At 35.3% G+C, this 13,785-nt stretch overlaps 1 protein-coding gene across 2 annotated transcripts in view; it reads left to right on the top strand.

Annotated features, from left to right (window-relative positions):
* The window catches only part of ATRNL1 (attractin like 1), a 525,478-nt gene that overhangs the window by 267,327 nt on the left and 244,366 nt on the right, over positions 1-13,785 (top strand). For both annotated transcript variants that reach the window (XM_056352650.1, XM_056352649.1), the window contains exon 25: positions 4,858-4,919. In XM_056352650.1, coding sequence (XP_056208625.1) covers positions 4,858-4,919 — 62 coding nt within the window. The remainder of the gene's footprint in view (positions 1-4,857; positions 4,920-13,785) is intronic.

Here is a 13,785-nt window from a genome sequence, read left to right as displayed (position 1 = left end):
TCATTCCGTGTTATGAGAGTCCCACATCTATTTTAGATTTGCCATGTTTCACGTGGCAAAATTCAGACACATTTACTTTAAAATTTCATTTCCAAGTTTTAGGAAAGCCAATATATAGAATAAATATGTGGCATTTTTAGCCTCTGTGTGAAAGTGTTTAATGTTTCTCTAATTTAGAGAGTAGTTTGGATTCATTGCTGCTCCTCACAACTCCTTCACAAGATGAACCTTGGCTTCAGGATGCACAAAGCTTTGGCTTTAGCCGAAGCATGAGTTTTATGTCACATTATAGTTTCCTTGCACATACTTATCTCTTTGTTTCATAGGTTATAAACTATCCATCCCTTTTTTTGTTACAACCTGCCTACCTTATCAACTCTTCTTCCTCCCTTGCCTAGCATTTCTACTCCACACAAGAAAGGTATATATGATCTAATATCCAACAAATGACCAATCTTCCCAAATTCTATTTTGGTTTGGGGCCCTCTGTTCTGAGCATCAAAAAGAGCTTAACCTATTTCTATCTTGTGGAAAAAAATATTACTGCACACAGCTCTTTCTTGTTACTTGTTACCGTAGATCCTCATAGCTGGACTTTCACCACATAAGAGCAATCCAAACTACCCCACAAAAATTTGTCCTTTGTCACATTGCTCAAGGTAGAAATCCTCTAATCATAGGACAGCTTTCATTCTTGATGGAGGTGTTTCACAACAACTTTTTTTTTTTACATTTTTTTTTTAAATGCACAAAGCTAAGGGGAAACTCAAGCAGCTTCTAGGTTTTCCTGTGAACCAGTTGCTGAGATTAGACTTTGTCCTACTGGAGTACAAAGCTAGGAATTTCTAAGTCCTGTAATGTTTTTGTTTCAGAAAATACATTATAACTTGATAATTTAATAATCACCTGCTAGTAATGTTTTAGCAACAAATGTCAAAACTTTAAGTCACCTACAAATCAAATGGCATTGTTTGTGTTCAAGGGATATTCCAATACTGCAACCAATTTCTAAAGAATATAAAATTGAGTACTGTTATGAAACCAGACTAAAGATTTTTGTGGTATATCTTGAAGCCCTCAGAACATGGTTCTTTTTTGTTTGGGGTAGAGTTTCGGATGTCTTCATTGTGAAAATGATAACTTCTGATTTACCTTAATTTTTAAATTTAATCCATTTTTCTTTGCTGTCAATAGCAGAATATGTAGAGAAAAATAAACATTAATTTTATAGATTTCTGGAAGACCTGTGATTATGTTTGTAACAGTATTGGATCATAAAGTCACGGAAAACCTTTAACCCTAACCAAACAGGGAAAAGAACTTCAACTGTTGTAGCTGATGAGAAGTTTTCTAGTTGTTTCTGTGAAGGTAAGAAAACTGTTTGATAACATTTATGACAGACAGCTGTCTATAAGCTTGCCTCTGAAGAGTAACATAGATTGAGGACAGGTACTGAAATATATGTGCATCCATAACCATATCTCTAGCCGCCACATTGAGAATCCTAATTTCTCTTTTAGAAATCTAATGCTGGTGAATTAGCATCTGCACAAGAAATTGTGTTTGAAGCAATGTTTTATAGTACTATAAGTAACCTTACTTCCAGTTTTCAGTGTTAAGCTTTGTAAAGCAGAGGTGTTATTGTTTGTCTTTCTTCAAGGGAAATGTTTTATGCTGGAAATTCTATGTTCACTCATAGAAGCTATCCTTTTCCATAGAAAATTATTTTTCCACATGGCACTCAGTGATTCTATTCCATACCAAATGATAGAGATGATCTTGATCTTCATTTATGAGAGAAGAGAGAGATAATACTTCTGGGATCCATCGGCTTATTAGATATTTTGGTGAAACTGAGGGCTAATTAGGGATAATAAAAATTAACAATAGATATTAATCTCCAGTATCTTTAAGTCTAATGTGAAAACCTGGAACTGAAAGATTTTTCCCTCTCTATGTAAGCACAAGTAAAAGGACAATAACATTCATATCTAGATGAAAATACCATGGAAATAAATATTTTTAATTGTATTATGGTTCTTTGTGTCAGGCTTAGATTCACATGTATTTGCTTCTTTCATGATCTACTTGTAATAAAAATATGTATTCTTTTTGTTAATATTTTGTCTTGAAATTAGTCTAAGATGCATGGTACTGTTCTTCAGAAAATACTGTAGTTCATCTTTTAAACATGAACTCTAATGTAATGATTAGAAGACAATGTTTGATTAAAGTCTGAAATTATTTCTGGAATGGAACTTTATATTTTATTGTGGTTTTGCTCTGAAGTACAAGTATTTTAAAGAATCCTATACAACCAAACTAGAAAGTTTTGCAGACAAAAGTTCTTCCACAGGTTTGCAAACATGAACACCAGCAAAAGAACATCACAATTGTCTGAAGTAGATGATTTGATTAATAGAAGGTGGAAAATGTAGAATCATTACTCTTGTGTCTGGTTTTGTGCAAAACCGATCTGACCCATCTTAAGGTTAGGTATACGCAAAACATTTAATTATGAATAGACATATAAAATCATTAAATTGTTGTAAATCTGCTTACTTCCTATTTGTTTTATGTTGAAGAAGAGAAATAAAGGCACTACAGCTTACTAGAGAAATTTGAGGTAAAATTTTCCTGATACGATTGCGATCAGATTGCAGTTTTTAATTGCAGGACTTTCCCTTGACTGTAGCTGTTTCTAGACTAACAGATGCTGTTAATGAATGCTGGCACCTTGAATGAAAATAATTTAAGTAATGCAAAATAGAAATATTTTATTATTTTATATATTTTATAATATAAATAAATAGCTTTTTAACAGGTCACAAGAGGTGAATGCTGTTGAAGCTGGAATTTTTTGTTCTCTTTGAGTTATTTTACTCCTGAAGTACGATATTTGTAAAATCGTTCTGGAAAAGCCAGCAGTTAATAAAAAAACATTCTGGAAAAGCCAGAAATTAATTTGAATGCTAAGTATTATTTGAAGGCAATCCAACCTGTATTTAAAATTAGAATGGACCATACAAAGTTTTTTTATTCATACAAGGTATTCCTAAACATAAATTCATTATGCTTGGGATGCACTTTATATTGGGCCAAAGAAATCTGCAGATCTTTTGTCAGATTTTATCTTTTCTATGTAAAATAAAGGTTACATTCTCATTAACAGATATTTTGAAAATTTTGTCACTCTGCAATTTCTCTCCAACTTTTTAATATTTTTAGTCCCTAATCTCCCTTCATTTGATACAGTATCCATCATGACCATAGTCAAAGTTTCTGAGAAATTAAAAATTCTGTTTATGTTGCACAAATCAGAAAACAATTGTAGATTAAACTTAACTAGTGAGTCAGAGAGTTCCTTCTCTCTCCTGCTTCATTCCCACATGACCTTCAGCTTCTTGTTTTTCCACAGGCTCCCAGGCCAGATAGGTTTTGCCCTGATGCAAACACAACAATCTACTTAAGCTAGGCACATTTATATGTCCTCTCTAGAGAGGAGGCAGATGATAGCACTCAAGGAGTTTAGTACACTAAATTATATTGTGATTCATTTACCAAGCTTTCTGTACTGAATTTCAGAGCTCCTGAATACCATTGCATTGCTTGCAATTCTATATTATTAGTGAAGAGAAAGGAGAAATTACATTTTAGAGATGTGTTTGCATGATGGTGCCCCCTGTGCTTATTCCTGGAATAATGTACTTAACATGCTGTTCCTTAGACTTTTAAGTAATCTGACCTATGGTTAGCTCTGTTTAGCTGGCACAAGGCACAGTAACACCATTATAATACTGAAGTTTACACTACAGCTTTGCCCTAAAATAAAATAAAATAAAATAATTTTTAAAAAATTCCTTGATTATCATGCATTATCATTTCAAAAGGTCACAAGTGAGCTGTGAAAGAGAATCAGAGTCATTTGGTGTAATTGCTAGTCAAGATCAGACCTTAAATGCACAAAGATCTCTAAAAACAACAATTATTTGAACAGGATGGGAATACGGTTAGATAAACACTTTGTGCAATTCATAGTAGAAAATTCTGTATTTCTTCAGTTTGGTAATTATACCCTATGAATAACTGAACAAGACACAGAGACTTAAGGATATTTGTAGATATAACTTAAATATTAAGTACTGTTCTTAACATTAGCAAAAAGTAATTATACTAATAATTATAGTCTCTATTGCATGCAAGCATGAATGTGTGTCTGTGTGTATATGCTGTCTTAGAGATAACTATTAAATCTTTGTGGACAATTACAGTAAAGGAGTTGAATTAATGCATACTCTGGAAAGGCTGTAAAAATGCAGCCTAAAATATTTGTTACTTTGTCTTTAAAATAATTTGTTTTGAAACAGTTTGTTTTATTATGCACAAGATTTATCTGGTTTTTAAATTAGCATATGTGTGAGTTTTAATATTATGCAATTAAAATATTTTAAAAGTATTTGAAGCACAAGACATCTTTTGTCATTTCTAAAACTTCAGTGTTTTATAAAAATGGAAAACGGTGATAGTTAAAACAGTTGACTACAAAGCCAGCAACTTACATCAATATGATTTGTTAATATTTTTGCATGTTGTTTTAATTGTTTTTATCAAACGAGTTTTACATGGCTATTTCTATTAACTTTGCTTCAATGGAAAGACTATATTCCATTGTTTGTATTTTCACACAGGCAAAGACATGGGAGTTAGTTGCTCATCTCACTTTATGGTAAATGCAGGTGTGTGCATACTAGACTGAAATTACACTTGAAACTAATCATCCATGGAGCCATAAAGCCCTAGGCTAAAAAGAGCTGTTGATTCTGAAATTGTTGTAATTTACTTCTATTTTATTTGCAGATTGCCTTCTCACAGCACAATACTATCATGGATCTGGTGCAGTTCTTTGTCACCTTCTTCAGGTAAATTGCTTCTTCTGTCTTCTGACTGAAATCATGCTGATTCTTTTCCATCAAACCAATATCTTAACTAGCTTCTTAATCTTAAGAAATGCCTGCAAGGAAGCTTTTAAACTGTGGCTTCTAATTTACACCAGTGGGGGATCCAGGCCATTGCCCTGTAACTACAGGCTGCTGCTGGCATCTTTCATATATTTCATATTCAGTGGTACAAGCTTCACACATACTTCATAAAGATTAGCTAGTTATGTACTATATAGTACAGTGATGACGAGAAGCCAGCTATACCGACTTCAACTAGTAATGTATGTATGTGAATTTGTGTAAACTCTTTGAAAGAATTATTAAAAATGATGGTTCTGTTCAACAGCTTTTGATTTTTAATCAGGCACCCCAAATCACTACTAATGCTGCCATGCATTAGGGATTAATTGGGAAAGTCGGTCAGTGATGCATGGAATTTGGTTGTGGCACAAATGCAGGAAGTGGCTTCAGCTGCAAGTGGACAGCTGTTCCAGGAGCTGAAGAAAACTCCACTGTAGGACTTCTTAAAAGTTCAGCTGTCTTATAAAATGTCACAAACTTGAATATACGGGGATTAGTTACGGTGCTTTGAAATCTCGCTGTGAAGATATTCCCCAATAACCATGAATGGTATGCAAAATGCGAACAGTGACAGTCAAGGGTGTTCATGAGACTTTCTGTATTTCCAGAACTGCCATGCATTTATTTCACAAGTTCACAGTACAGCTTTTCTGTTCACTTTAATCACTGTGCTCTGAGGGACTGTACCTGAAGAATCAGACTCTTAAGTGCCATGAACAGAGCAGCTTTTGTTAACTGCTGTCACCAAAACAGGGGGCAGAAATGAGCAGACCCTGAAGTCCTTTGTACCCAATACATTGGCTAATGAAGAGTTGGTTTAGTAGCTGATACAAAGCATCCCATTTCTCCTCATTCACCATAAACCGAGCAATAGAATGCTGGTTGCTTAAAAGTCAGTTAGTAGTGTTTGGGGCTTTTTTGTTTGTTTGTTTCTGTGGTATTTTTTGTGGTGTGTTCTTGTTGTTTTTCTTTGGTTTTCCCTGGGAAGCTAGCAAGATTTAAAAAATGATGATGCTTATGCCAACCTTAAGATGACAAACTCCTACAGAAGAAAGCAAAGTCTGTCCAAAACAGAGGGACCCTGTGACAAATAGCAGAGATAACCTACAAGCAATTTGTTCCTGCTCTGTGCAGGCTTAGAAAAGGTGACCCATAGTCTTTTTGATGGTGAAGCCGTATCTACAGATATATTGCATTAGCCCTTCTGGTGTGATGGTCTATCTGATATAGTTTGTTCTGGGTAAATGCAAACTCACTGTGATCCTGCGAAAAGAAGTGATCCCTCTGCCTGAGCAGTAATCTATACCGCAAGCCAAGGCCCACGGAACCCCCCGGACAGAGAGAAAGGCTGTAGAGTAGCTGCCAGCTATGCTACCGCTGCCTTTGACTCAGTCCCAAAATAGCTGTATAACCAAGGCTTTCAGCTGGCACTAGGGGCTTGCAGCTATCTGCAGCAGAATGTTAATAATCAACCTCAGGAACCGAGTTGCAGAAATATGTAAAGCCATCAGGAAATGTTGTGAGTAGTGCATCGCAGTAATCCAAGCAAGGTACAAAACTTAACGACAGGGCACCCTCCAGAGGCACATGTGGTTCAGGCTGAGGTTTGATGGTTATGATGAGAAATAGTGTTTAGCAACATATATTTAAAAATCTTGATGTAAATTTGTATGGTACTCTTCGACAACTGAATTGGTATTAATGTGTCTGTAGACATAGGTAAGATGTCTTGGAGCCGGAGGTCTCAGATTGCGTTTATAAGAAAAAAACAGAAACAGAAACAATAACATGCATATATTCACATTTGCAAAGCAGAACCTGAAAGGAAAAGCAGAAGGGAGAGAAGCCCCAGAATTACATGAATTCATGTAAAAAGTTACTTAATTGCACTGTGTTCCCATGTTGAATAACTATGCTGGGAAGACTGGCCCAGGTCTATTGCTTGGGTAACTGGCTCTTTCCAAGACACTGACCATGACATTCTTTGTGTGGGTTTGTTGTTTCCCCCCTTCCCCCCCCCCCCCCCCCGTGTTATGCCCAGAGGCACAGGGTATTTATAGGTATTAGAAGTCCATTTATTTTCATATCACAGGACCAAACAATCATGCATAATATCACAGTGACACTCCCAACTCGTGACTGCTGTGAGCATTGTGTCCTCGCTGACATCAGAGCTAGCAAATGGTCGGTCCGCATAAACGACCCAAAGAAGAAACTGGCAGGTGGTTTGTCACTGGACTGGTAGTTGCAATGTGTGGTAAATAAATGTAGGAAAAATACTTGTGTCCTTTACAGAAAACTGGACTAAGAAAGTTAGAATGAAAAGTTTCCAGTATAGACACCATTAAAACTTTCAGTAGTTCTTAAATTAGATGTTGTCTCTACAGGATCACTAGTCGAAACAAGCAGAAGAATATTTCTGATATGAAAATTTAGCAATAACTAATTTATTGGGCTTTTTTTTTTCCACACTAGTGGACAGAGTTAATCATACCCAAACACAGCACCAATACATCCTCTCCAAAGTGGTTGATAGTATTCAAGCCTTTATCTGTAGCTAACAAAGTTATTTTAATATGGATTTGTTTGTTTGTTTTACTGGATGAGAATGCAGTGTATTAAAGCAGTGGCAGATTATGTTGGTAACAGCAATAGCCCAGGTCACATATACTAGATTATTGACCTAGAAAATAATTGTATTTAAAGACTATTTGAATGTGCTTGATAACAAAACATGTTTCAACCTGCTTTGATAAGTGTGCATTTGCATTTCTTCCATCTATAATTATATTTATTGTATTTCTGAGCATGTGGCATAACCCTGTTAACCCTGGCTGCCTAGCCAAACCAATAAACAGGTTTATTTGACAATAACAGGGTTTTTTTAATGACCATTCAAAAGTATAATTTAAAACAGTTCCTTTATAGGTTGTGTGTTCCCAAGTAAAAGATGAAATGCACATTTTACTTCTTGAATCAGAAACATCAAAATAGCAAGCATTTTTTAGAATTTTTCTAATGTTTCAACTGTTTTAAAAATCTTGTTCTGTAAGGAAATTATTTGAAACTATTATTTTATATATATATATGCAAAAGTTATTATTAGAGCTGTAATTAATACTTGATCTACCAAGGTACTGTTATTGTATGTCCTAGAATGAGAAGTTATAGAAATAAAAGTTATTTTTTAAAAACAGTACAGAAACTGTACTGTGCTCCAGACTATAATACTCATGGTGAACTTCCCCCCCCCCCCCCCCCCCCCCCTTATTTAATTTTATTGTTTTTATACTGGAAGGTTTCATAGTATCCACTTATTCAGTGACCTTTTCTCTAAGAGCAGAAATATATGTAAGAGTAGTAACAGATTCCTAACAGTCTTATAGAAACTGTGGCATCTGCGTTGCTTTAGTGAGTGCCTGAAGACTTTTTGCTGTCACACAAATTGAGAAGTGTGTGATTCTTTTTTTCCACCTGCTTTGAAGCAATACAGATCTCATCACAAAATTTTACAGGCAGCAAATGTGAGTGATCTTTCTTCTCATACTGAAGAAATGCAGTCCCCACATTAAAGTCTATTCCTGTATTACCCTGATCAGTAAAACACTTCAATATGCTAAAGCCTGGCGCTTTTTTTTTTTTTTTCCTAAATTACAAGTGATAAAGAAGTTTTCAGTGTTTTCAAGTCTTACATGAATATGTTGTGTTAACTGAGTATGTAGCCAGGACATTTTAGGCATTTGATAACAGTGTATGAAGTGTCTTTATTTTCTGATAACATTATTTACTTTTTCTTAAAAAATGCATAAAAATTGTCATGCATAAAAATTATCATGGCTAAAAATAATAAAAATACATGATAAAAATTATCATGCATAAAATATGACAATGTTCAGTATTTGATAGTTTTTGTTATATACAATCTGAATGAATCCAGAATTGAGAGCCAGGAAACTCTTGATTTCTATACCGGCTTTTAAATAAAATTATAGTTAAGAATTTATAACAGTACTCACAGATTTTTTGGGAAATTGGGAAATTATTTCTATCAATAACCTGAAACAGGAGTCCTGGTAAGAAATGTTGTTTTGTCTCATAATCAAAAAAAACCCCAGGTAAATGTGAAATTGTACAGGTAATAAAGGTCAGCTATTAGTATTTTTGCAATAGGTAATTTTATGCATCTGCTACTGTCATACCTATTTTTTTAAAGCCTGTTTCAAATGCTTAGTATCAACCACTTACTAATCAAGCACATCTTTATGCTCTCAGAATGATTCCTTCTGTCGTCTCTGGTCCTTGGGGTGGTGGTGGATTTTATGTCTGGCTGGAATGGTACCCTTTACTTGCTTCCATAACAGGTCTCTTTAATATTGTGAATTATAGAATTTCCAATTTGTCATAAGTAGAGCAGTATTAAGTAATATGGATACTTTGAAGGTTTGAAAATCCTTCTTTTGTGTGTGCTTTAAGAAATTCCATGACAAACTCTGGTCATTTAAGATTGGGGTACATTCTTTCTGATAAATCTTCCTGTGAGCATTACAAGTGAGAGAAAACAACATTCAAAATATACCCAGTCTGTATTGCAGGAGGAATGGGTGGGCATTTAGGTTAGGATGAGGACTAATAGCACGAGCTACCTTAGGAATTGCAGCAGATACTGAAGGACCAGGTTTATCACCACCATATGTGTGACTCTGTGCCCAAGCTCCGCACAGTCACTCCGGTTGCGTTTCATGCAGTGGGAGTGGATGGCTGGATTTCAGCGGGTTGTGTCAGAGCTCAGGACCCGAATCGATCATTCTGGGTGTGGGTTGTTGGTTTTTTTTTGCAGTGGGTGATTTCCTTCTCTTTACCAGCATCCTTTGGTGTGTCGGCCTGGCTTCATGTTTTGGTTTTGTTAAAATAAAGGATGATAAATTAAAGCTTGATTTTGACATGCTTATCTTTGTGAGATCAAATATTGCTTTCTCTAAGAAAGACAAAATGCAGTGTGTCAAGTTCAGATCATGTCCGCTACATCTGGATTCTCAGAAAACGCAGAAGTCTTACAAATCTAAATTAGAAAATTTTCTGGTAACATGAAAATCAAGTTATCTTAGCAAAATGGATTTTACATTTGGGGCTAGAATAAAATTGATTTTTACTCAGTGATGCATTAAACAGTTTTCACCTCACTTAGAAGCAAATAGTTGTATGACTTCCACTGGGACAAGCATGTCTGTACTGCAGGGGCCAATCTGAGTTTGTTGTTTTTTTTTTTTAATATTTGTTTTGAATTGTAGAATGTAGCTTCATGTCTTCCACTCTCTGAATCACCCAGAAACTTTGTCATCACTGTAGAGTTATTTGATATATTCATATTTCCTGAGAAGGCAACCACTTCTGACTCACATGCAGGCAAAGGAGATTCCCCAGTCCCACTGTTTGGCTGGTCTTCAAAACAATGGATGAGTCATTTCATAGAATCACAGAATGGTTTGGGTTGGAAAAGACCTTAAAGGTCATCTCATTCCAACTCCCCTGCCATGGACAGGGACACCTTCCACTAGACCATGTTGCTCCCAGACCCATCCAACCTGGCTTTGAACACTGCCAGGGATGGGGCATTCACAGCTGGTCTGGACAGCCTGTGCCAGCACCTCACCACCCCCACAGTAAAGAATTTCTTCCTTATGCCCAGTATAAATCTAACCTTTTAATAAACTCCCTTCATTAAGACCACGAGTAAGATCAACCCTTCTAGTCTATCTGGGGAACTTCCTGCTGGAGACTGGAGCAGCAATTTTCCTGGAAGGATCCCCTTTTGTGATTGTTTTTCCTTGCAACTCATGTATCCATGCCTCTAGGGTCAAGATAGATTTTCCATCCCGCTTCCTTGTGTCCTTTCTGTGGTTATGCAAGTAAAACCACAGGGTGGACTGTGGTATGTACCCACTGTATCCTCATCTGTTTTTATATATAATCCCTTGGTGAACAGAACTGTTTCCCATTACTTCATTCTTGGTTTTCTTCTTTCTGTGTTCATCCTTTGAGTCACTTGGAAGCGCATGCGAGTGCACTAGCACTTGCCATATTTTGATTGCAACATACACTGTTCCTCAAAGTACAAAATAGTTGCTCAACTTGATATCTGAAGGTGGCCTACGTACTTGCTGGGTGTACAGCAGGTACGGGCTTCTCCTTCTTCCAAGTAGGTGCATTTAAAATTTTGAACTTCTAATTTCTGATATGCATCGAATACAGCGAGAGCTGTCCATTGTGCCTGCTGAAAGGCTAATCCTAATTTTTGCTCAGTTCATATTAACTAGAAATAGGTTCTGGAGTTGTTTAAGTGCAGAGAGGAGTTTTAGGGTGAAGGCCTGGGTGACAGTAACGGGATTTGAAAGATTTCTTGTTTTCCTAGACGGTTTTTTTTTAGAGAAAAGAAAATCTTAAATTGCACTCTTTGTTCTGTATGGTACTGTAGCCTGGCACTCCAAAAAACATATTGTCACTGCTGCTTTTATAAAATCTCGCTGGAATCAAAACTGCCACTTATGTAGTAGTGTTCACTGCAGAGGTCCCAGAAGGTGGCACCTGAAATGTACTTCCCGAGACTCCTGACAAAAGTATGGCTCTTGTTTTAAGACTTGGTGCTTTGCAGACTCCCGTACTTTGAGATGGTTCTGTAATGTTCTCCTTTCAGGGATGCATCTTTTTACAGCTGCATTGTGCTTTATTTTCTAAGCGTCAAAGATAATTCATATTGTGTTTTTGTTTTGATTCCCAATATTTTATATTGTATTTTTTAAAATCCAATTAGCCAATTCTTTTCTTAGATTAAAACAATGTTGGCACTCACAGCTATTTGTCTTCTAGCATGCTTATTCCTGGTCATTTTTTTATGAAACTCTAGTTCACCATACTTCAAACAAAAGAACTAGAACAGGTTTTCATCTGTGATAAATGAACTTGAAATTTTGCTTTTGTCATTTTAATTCAAAAGAGAAACAATTCAGAAGAAATGCCTTCTTCTGACAAGGTGTATATAACAGTTGCAAAGTTAACTTCCGAAGTTTGTTTCCAGATGTAAGTACATAGTGAACTAGGGCAAAAGCTGACGAAGGCAAAATAATACCAAGAAAAATAAAGGAATTGAAAAATATTAGGGTTTCCTTTAGGCAATAGTGTCATTGTCCATTATAGCAAGTGACAAGCAGCTTTCTGAAGCGCTCTGCCAGCCTGTCTCTGCAGCCACAGTTGGCATGGCGTGCTGTGGAATGAGTGACATTGAAGAAATGAACAATCTGTTTATGGTGGTAGAGAAATATTCAGGGTCCTTGTGTTGAGTTGTAGTAAATCACAGGAAGGGTGAAAAGCGACTGCTAGACTGTGTGGATTTCATAGATCCTAAAATATGAAATCTAATTATCAATTTTAAAGAAGAGACACTTGAATTCAAAGGTATTCATTCAATGAGCTTTTTAAATGGAATAGTAATAAAAAATGTTCTAGTAAAAATTCCTGGTACCAAATGAAACATTTTGTGTGGAAGGTTTTGTATTTTTAATTTATTTATTGGGATTCAAGGGGGAAGGATGGTGTGGTGTGGGAGGTGTGTGTCTATGCATTTTGTCAATAAGATACAAAATTATGGAAACTCTGCTGTGGACTCCAAAAGCCACACTAAAAATTACACATTAGAAAGTAGTTACATCATCTATTTAAAATTTTAAATCTTAATTTAATCTGCATCTGTGGCTAAATTACATTCTAGATCATAATTGCTTTTCTATGTTTTCAATAACTTTTTGTGATATTTTGGGAAAACACTCTGTAGTTTCAAAATTATATTTATTTCCTTACATGCCTTGAGTCTTTTCAGTTGAAATTCTAAAATATTAGGTGAAGAGGAATTGGGGGGTTGTATTCCTTATACAGTAGAATTACAGAACATTTATGATGCTTCTTTGGCTTGGAAATCTAAAAATCCATATCTGTCTTCAGGAAATTTTCATGTTAATAGGGCTTTTAACAAGGAGAGTTATGATTTTTATTTTTTTTTACAGCTCTCACTTCAAATATATTCTCCTTTTTGGAAAAGGTATTGAAAATGTTACATAATGAAGGGAAAACTTCATTATGCAATGTATTAAATTTCTTGATTGTATTTGAGGCTAATATGCTAAACAACGTTGACGTGGCTTGGTAGCTTTCTAAGTGTAGTTTATATTTCTGTGATTTGTTATCAGAGGATAACTTCTGCACTAGAGGAGCAATGCAGTGGAAGAAAAGAATGAGGAGAAAGCAAAATAAAAATTCTTGAAATAATTTGAATCTTTTAGTTTAGAAGGCTGCTGAAATGTGGCATTGGTCTTCAGTCCTTTTCCCCCAGATATACTAATTGACCATGATTAGAATAAATAAGGCTTTTTTTTGCCCTTAATTTTACATCTTGTATTAGCATAAATCAACAAAATAATTGAAAACCAGCTGAAGTAAAAACACATCTATTTTAAAAGAGAAAAAAGGTATTCAAATTTGAATTCTTCTTGAGAGTTACTGCAGAAAATAATAAATTCTGTATTTCATCATTTGCCTGCAAATTTACTGGACATAGTTTAATTTCTTTATTTTTAGATCTGGGAGTTTTATATACAACATCACTTGTTGAGAGAAATATAGAGTATTTCACCCATGAAGGGCAAACCCATAAATTTATGTGAAATATGAAAGGCTTTTCTATGAGTAAAAGAAACATAATCACACTTTATGGGTG

This window comes from Falco biarmicus, chromosome 9, assembly GCF_023638135.1.
Source record: "Falco biarmicus isolate bFalBia1 chromosome 9, bFalBia1.pri, whole genome shotgun sequence".
Taxonomy (NCBI): Eukaryota; Metazoa; Chordata; class Aves; order Falconiformes; family Falconidae; genus Falco; species Falco biarmicus.
Note: the sequence above shows the minus strand (reverse complement) of the source record. Positions and strands in the feature narration are given on the sequence as shown.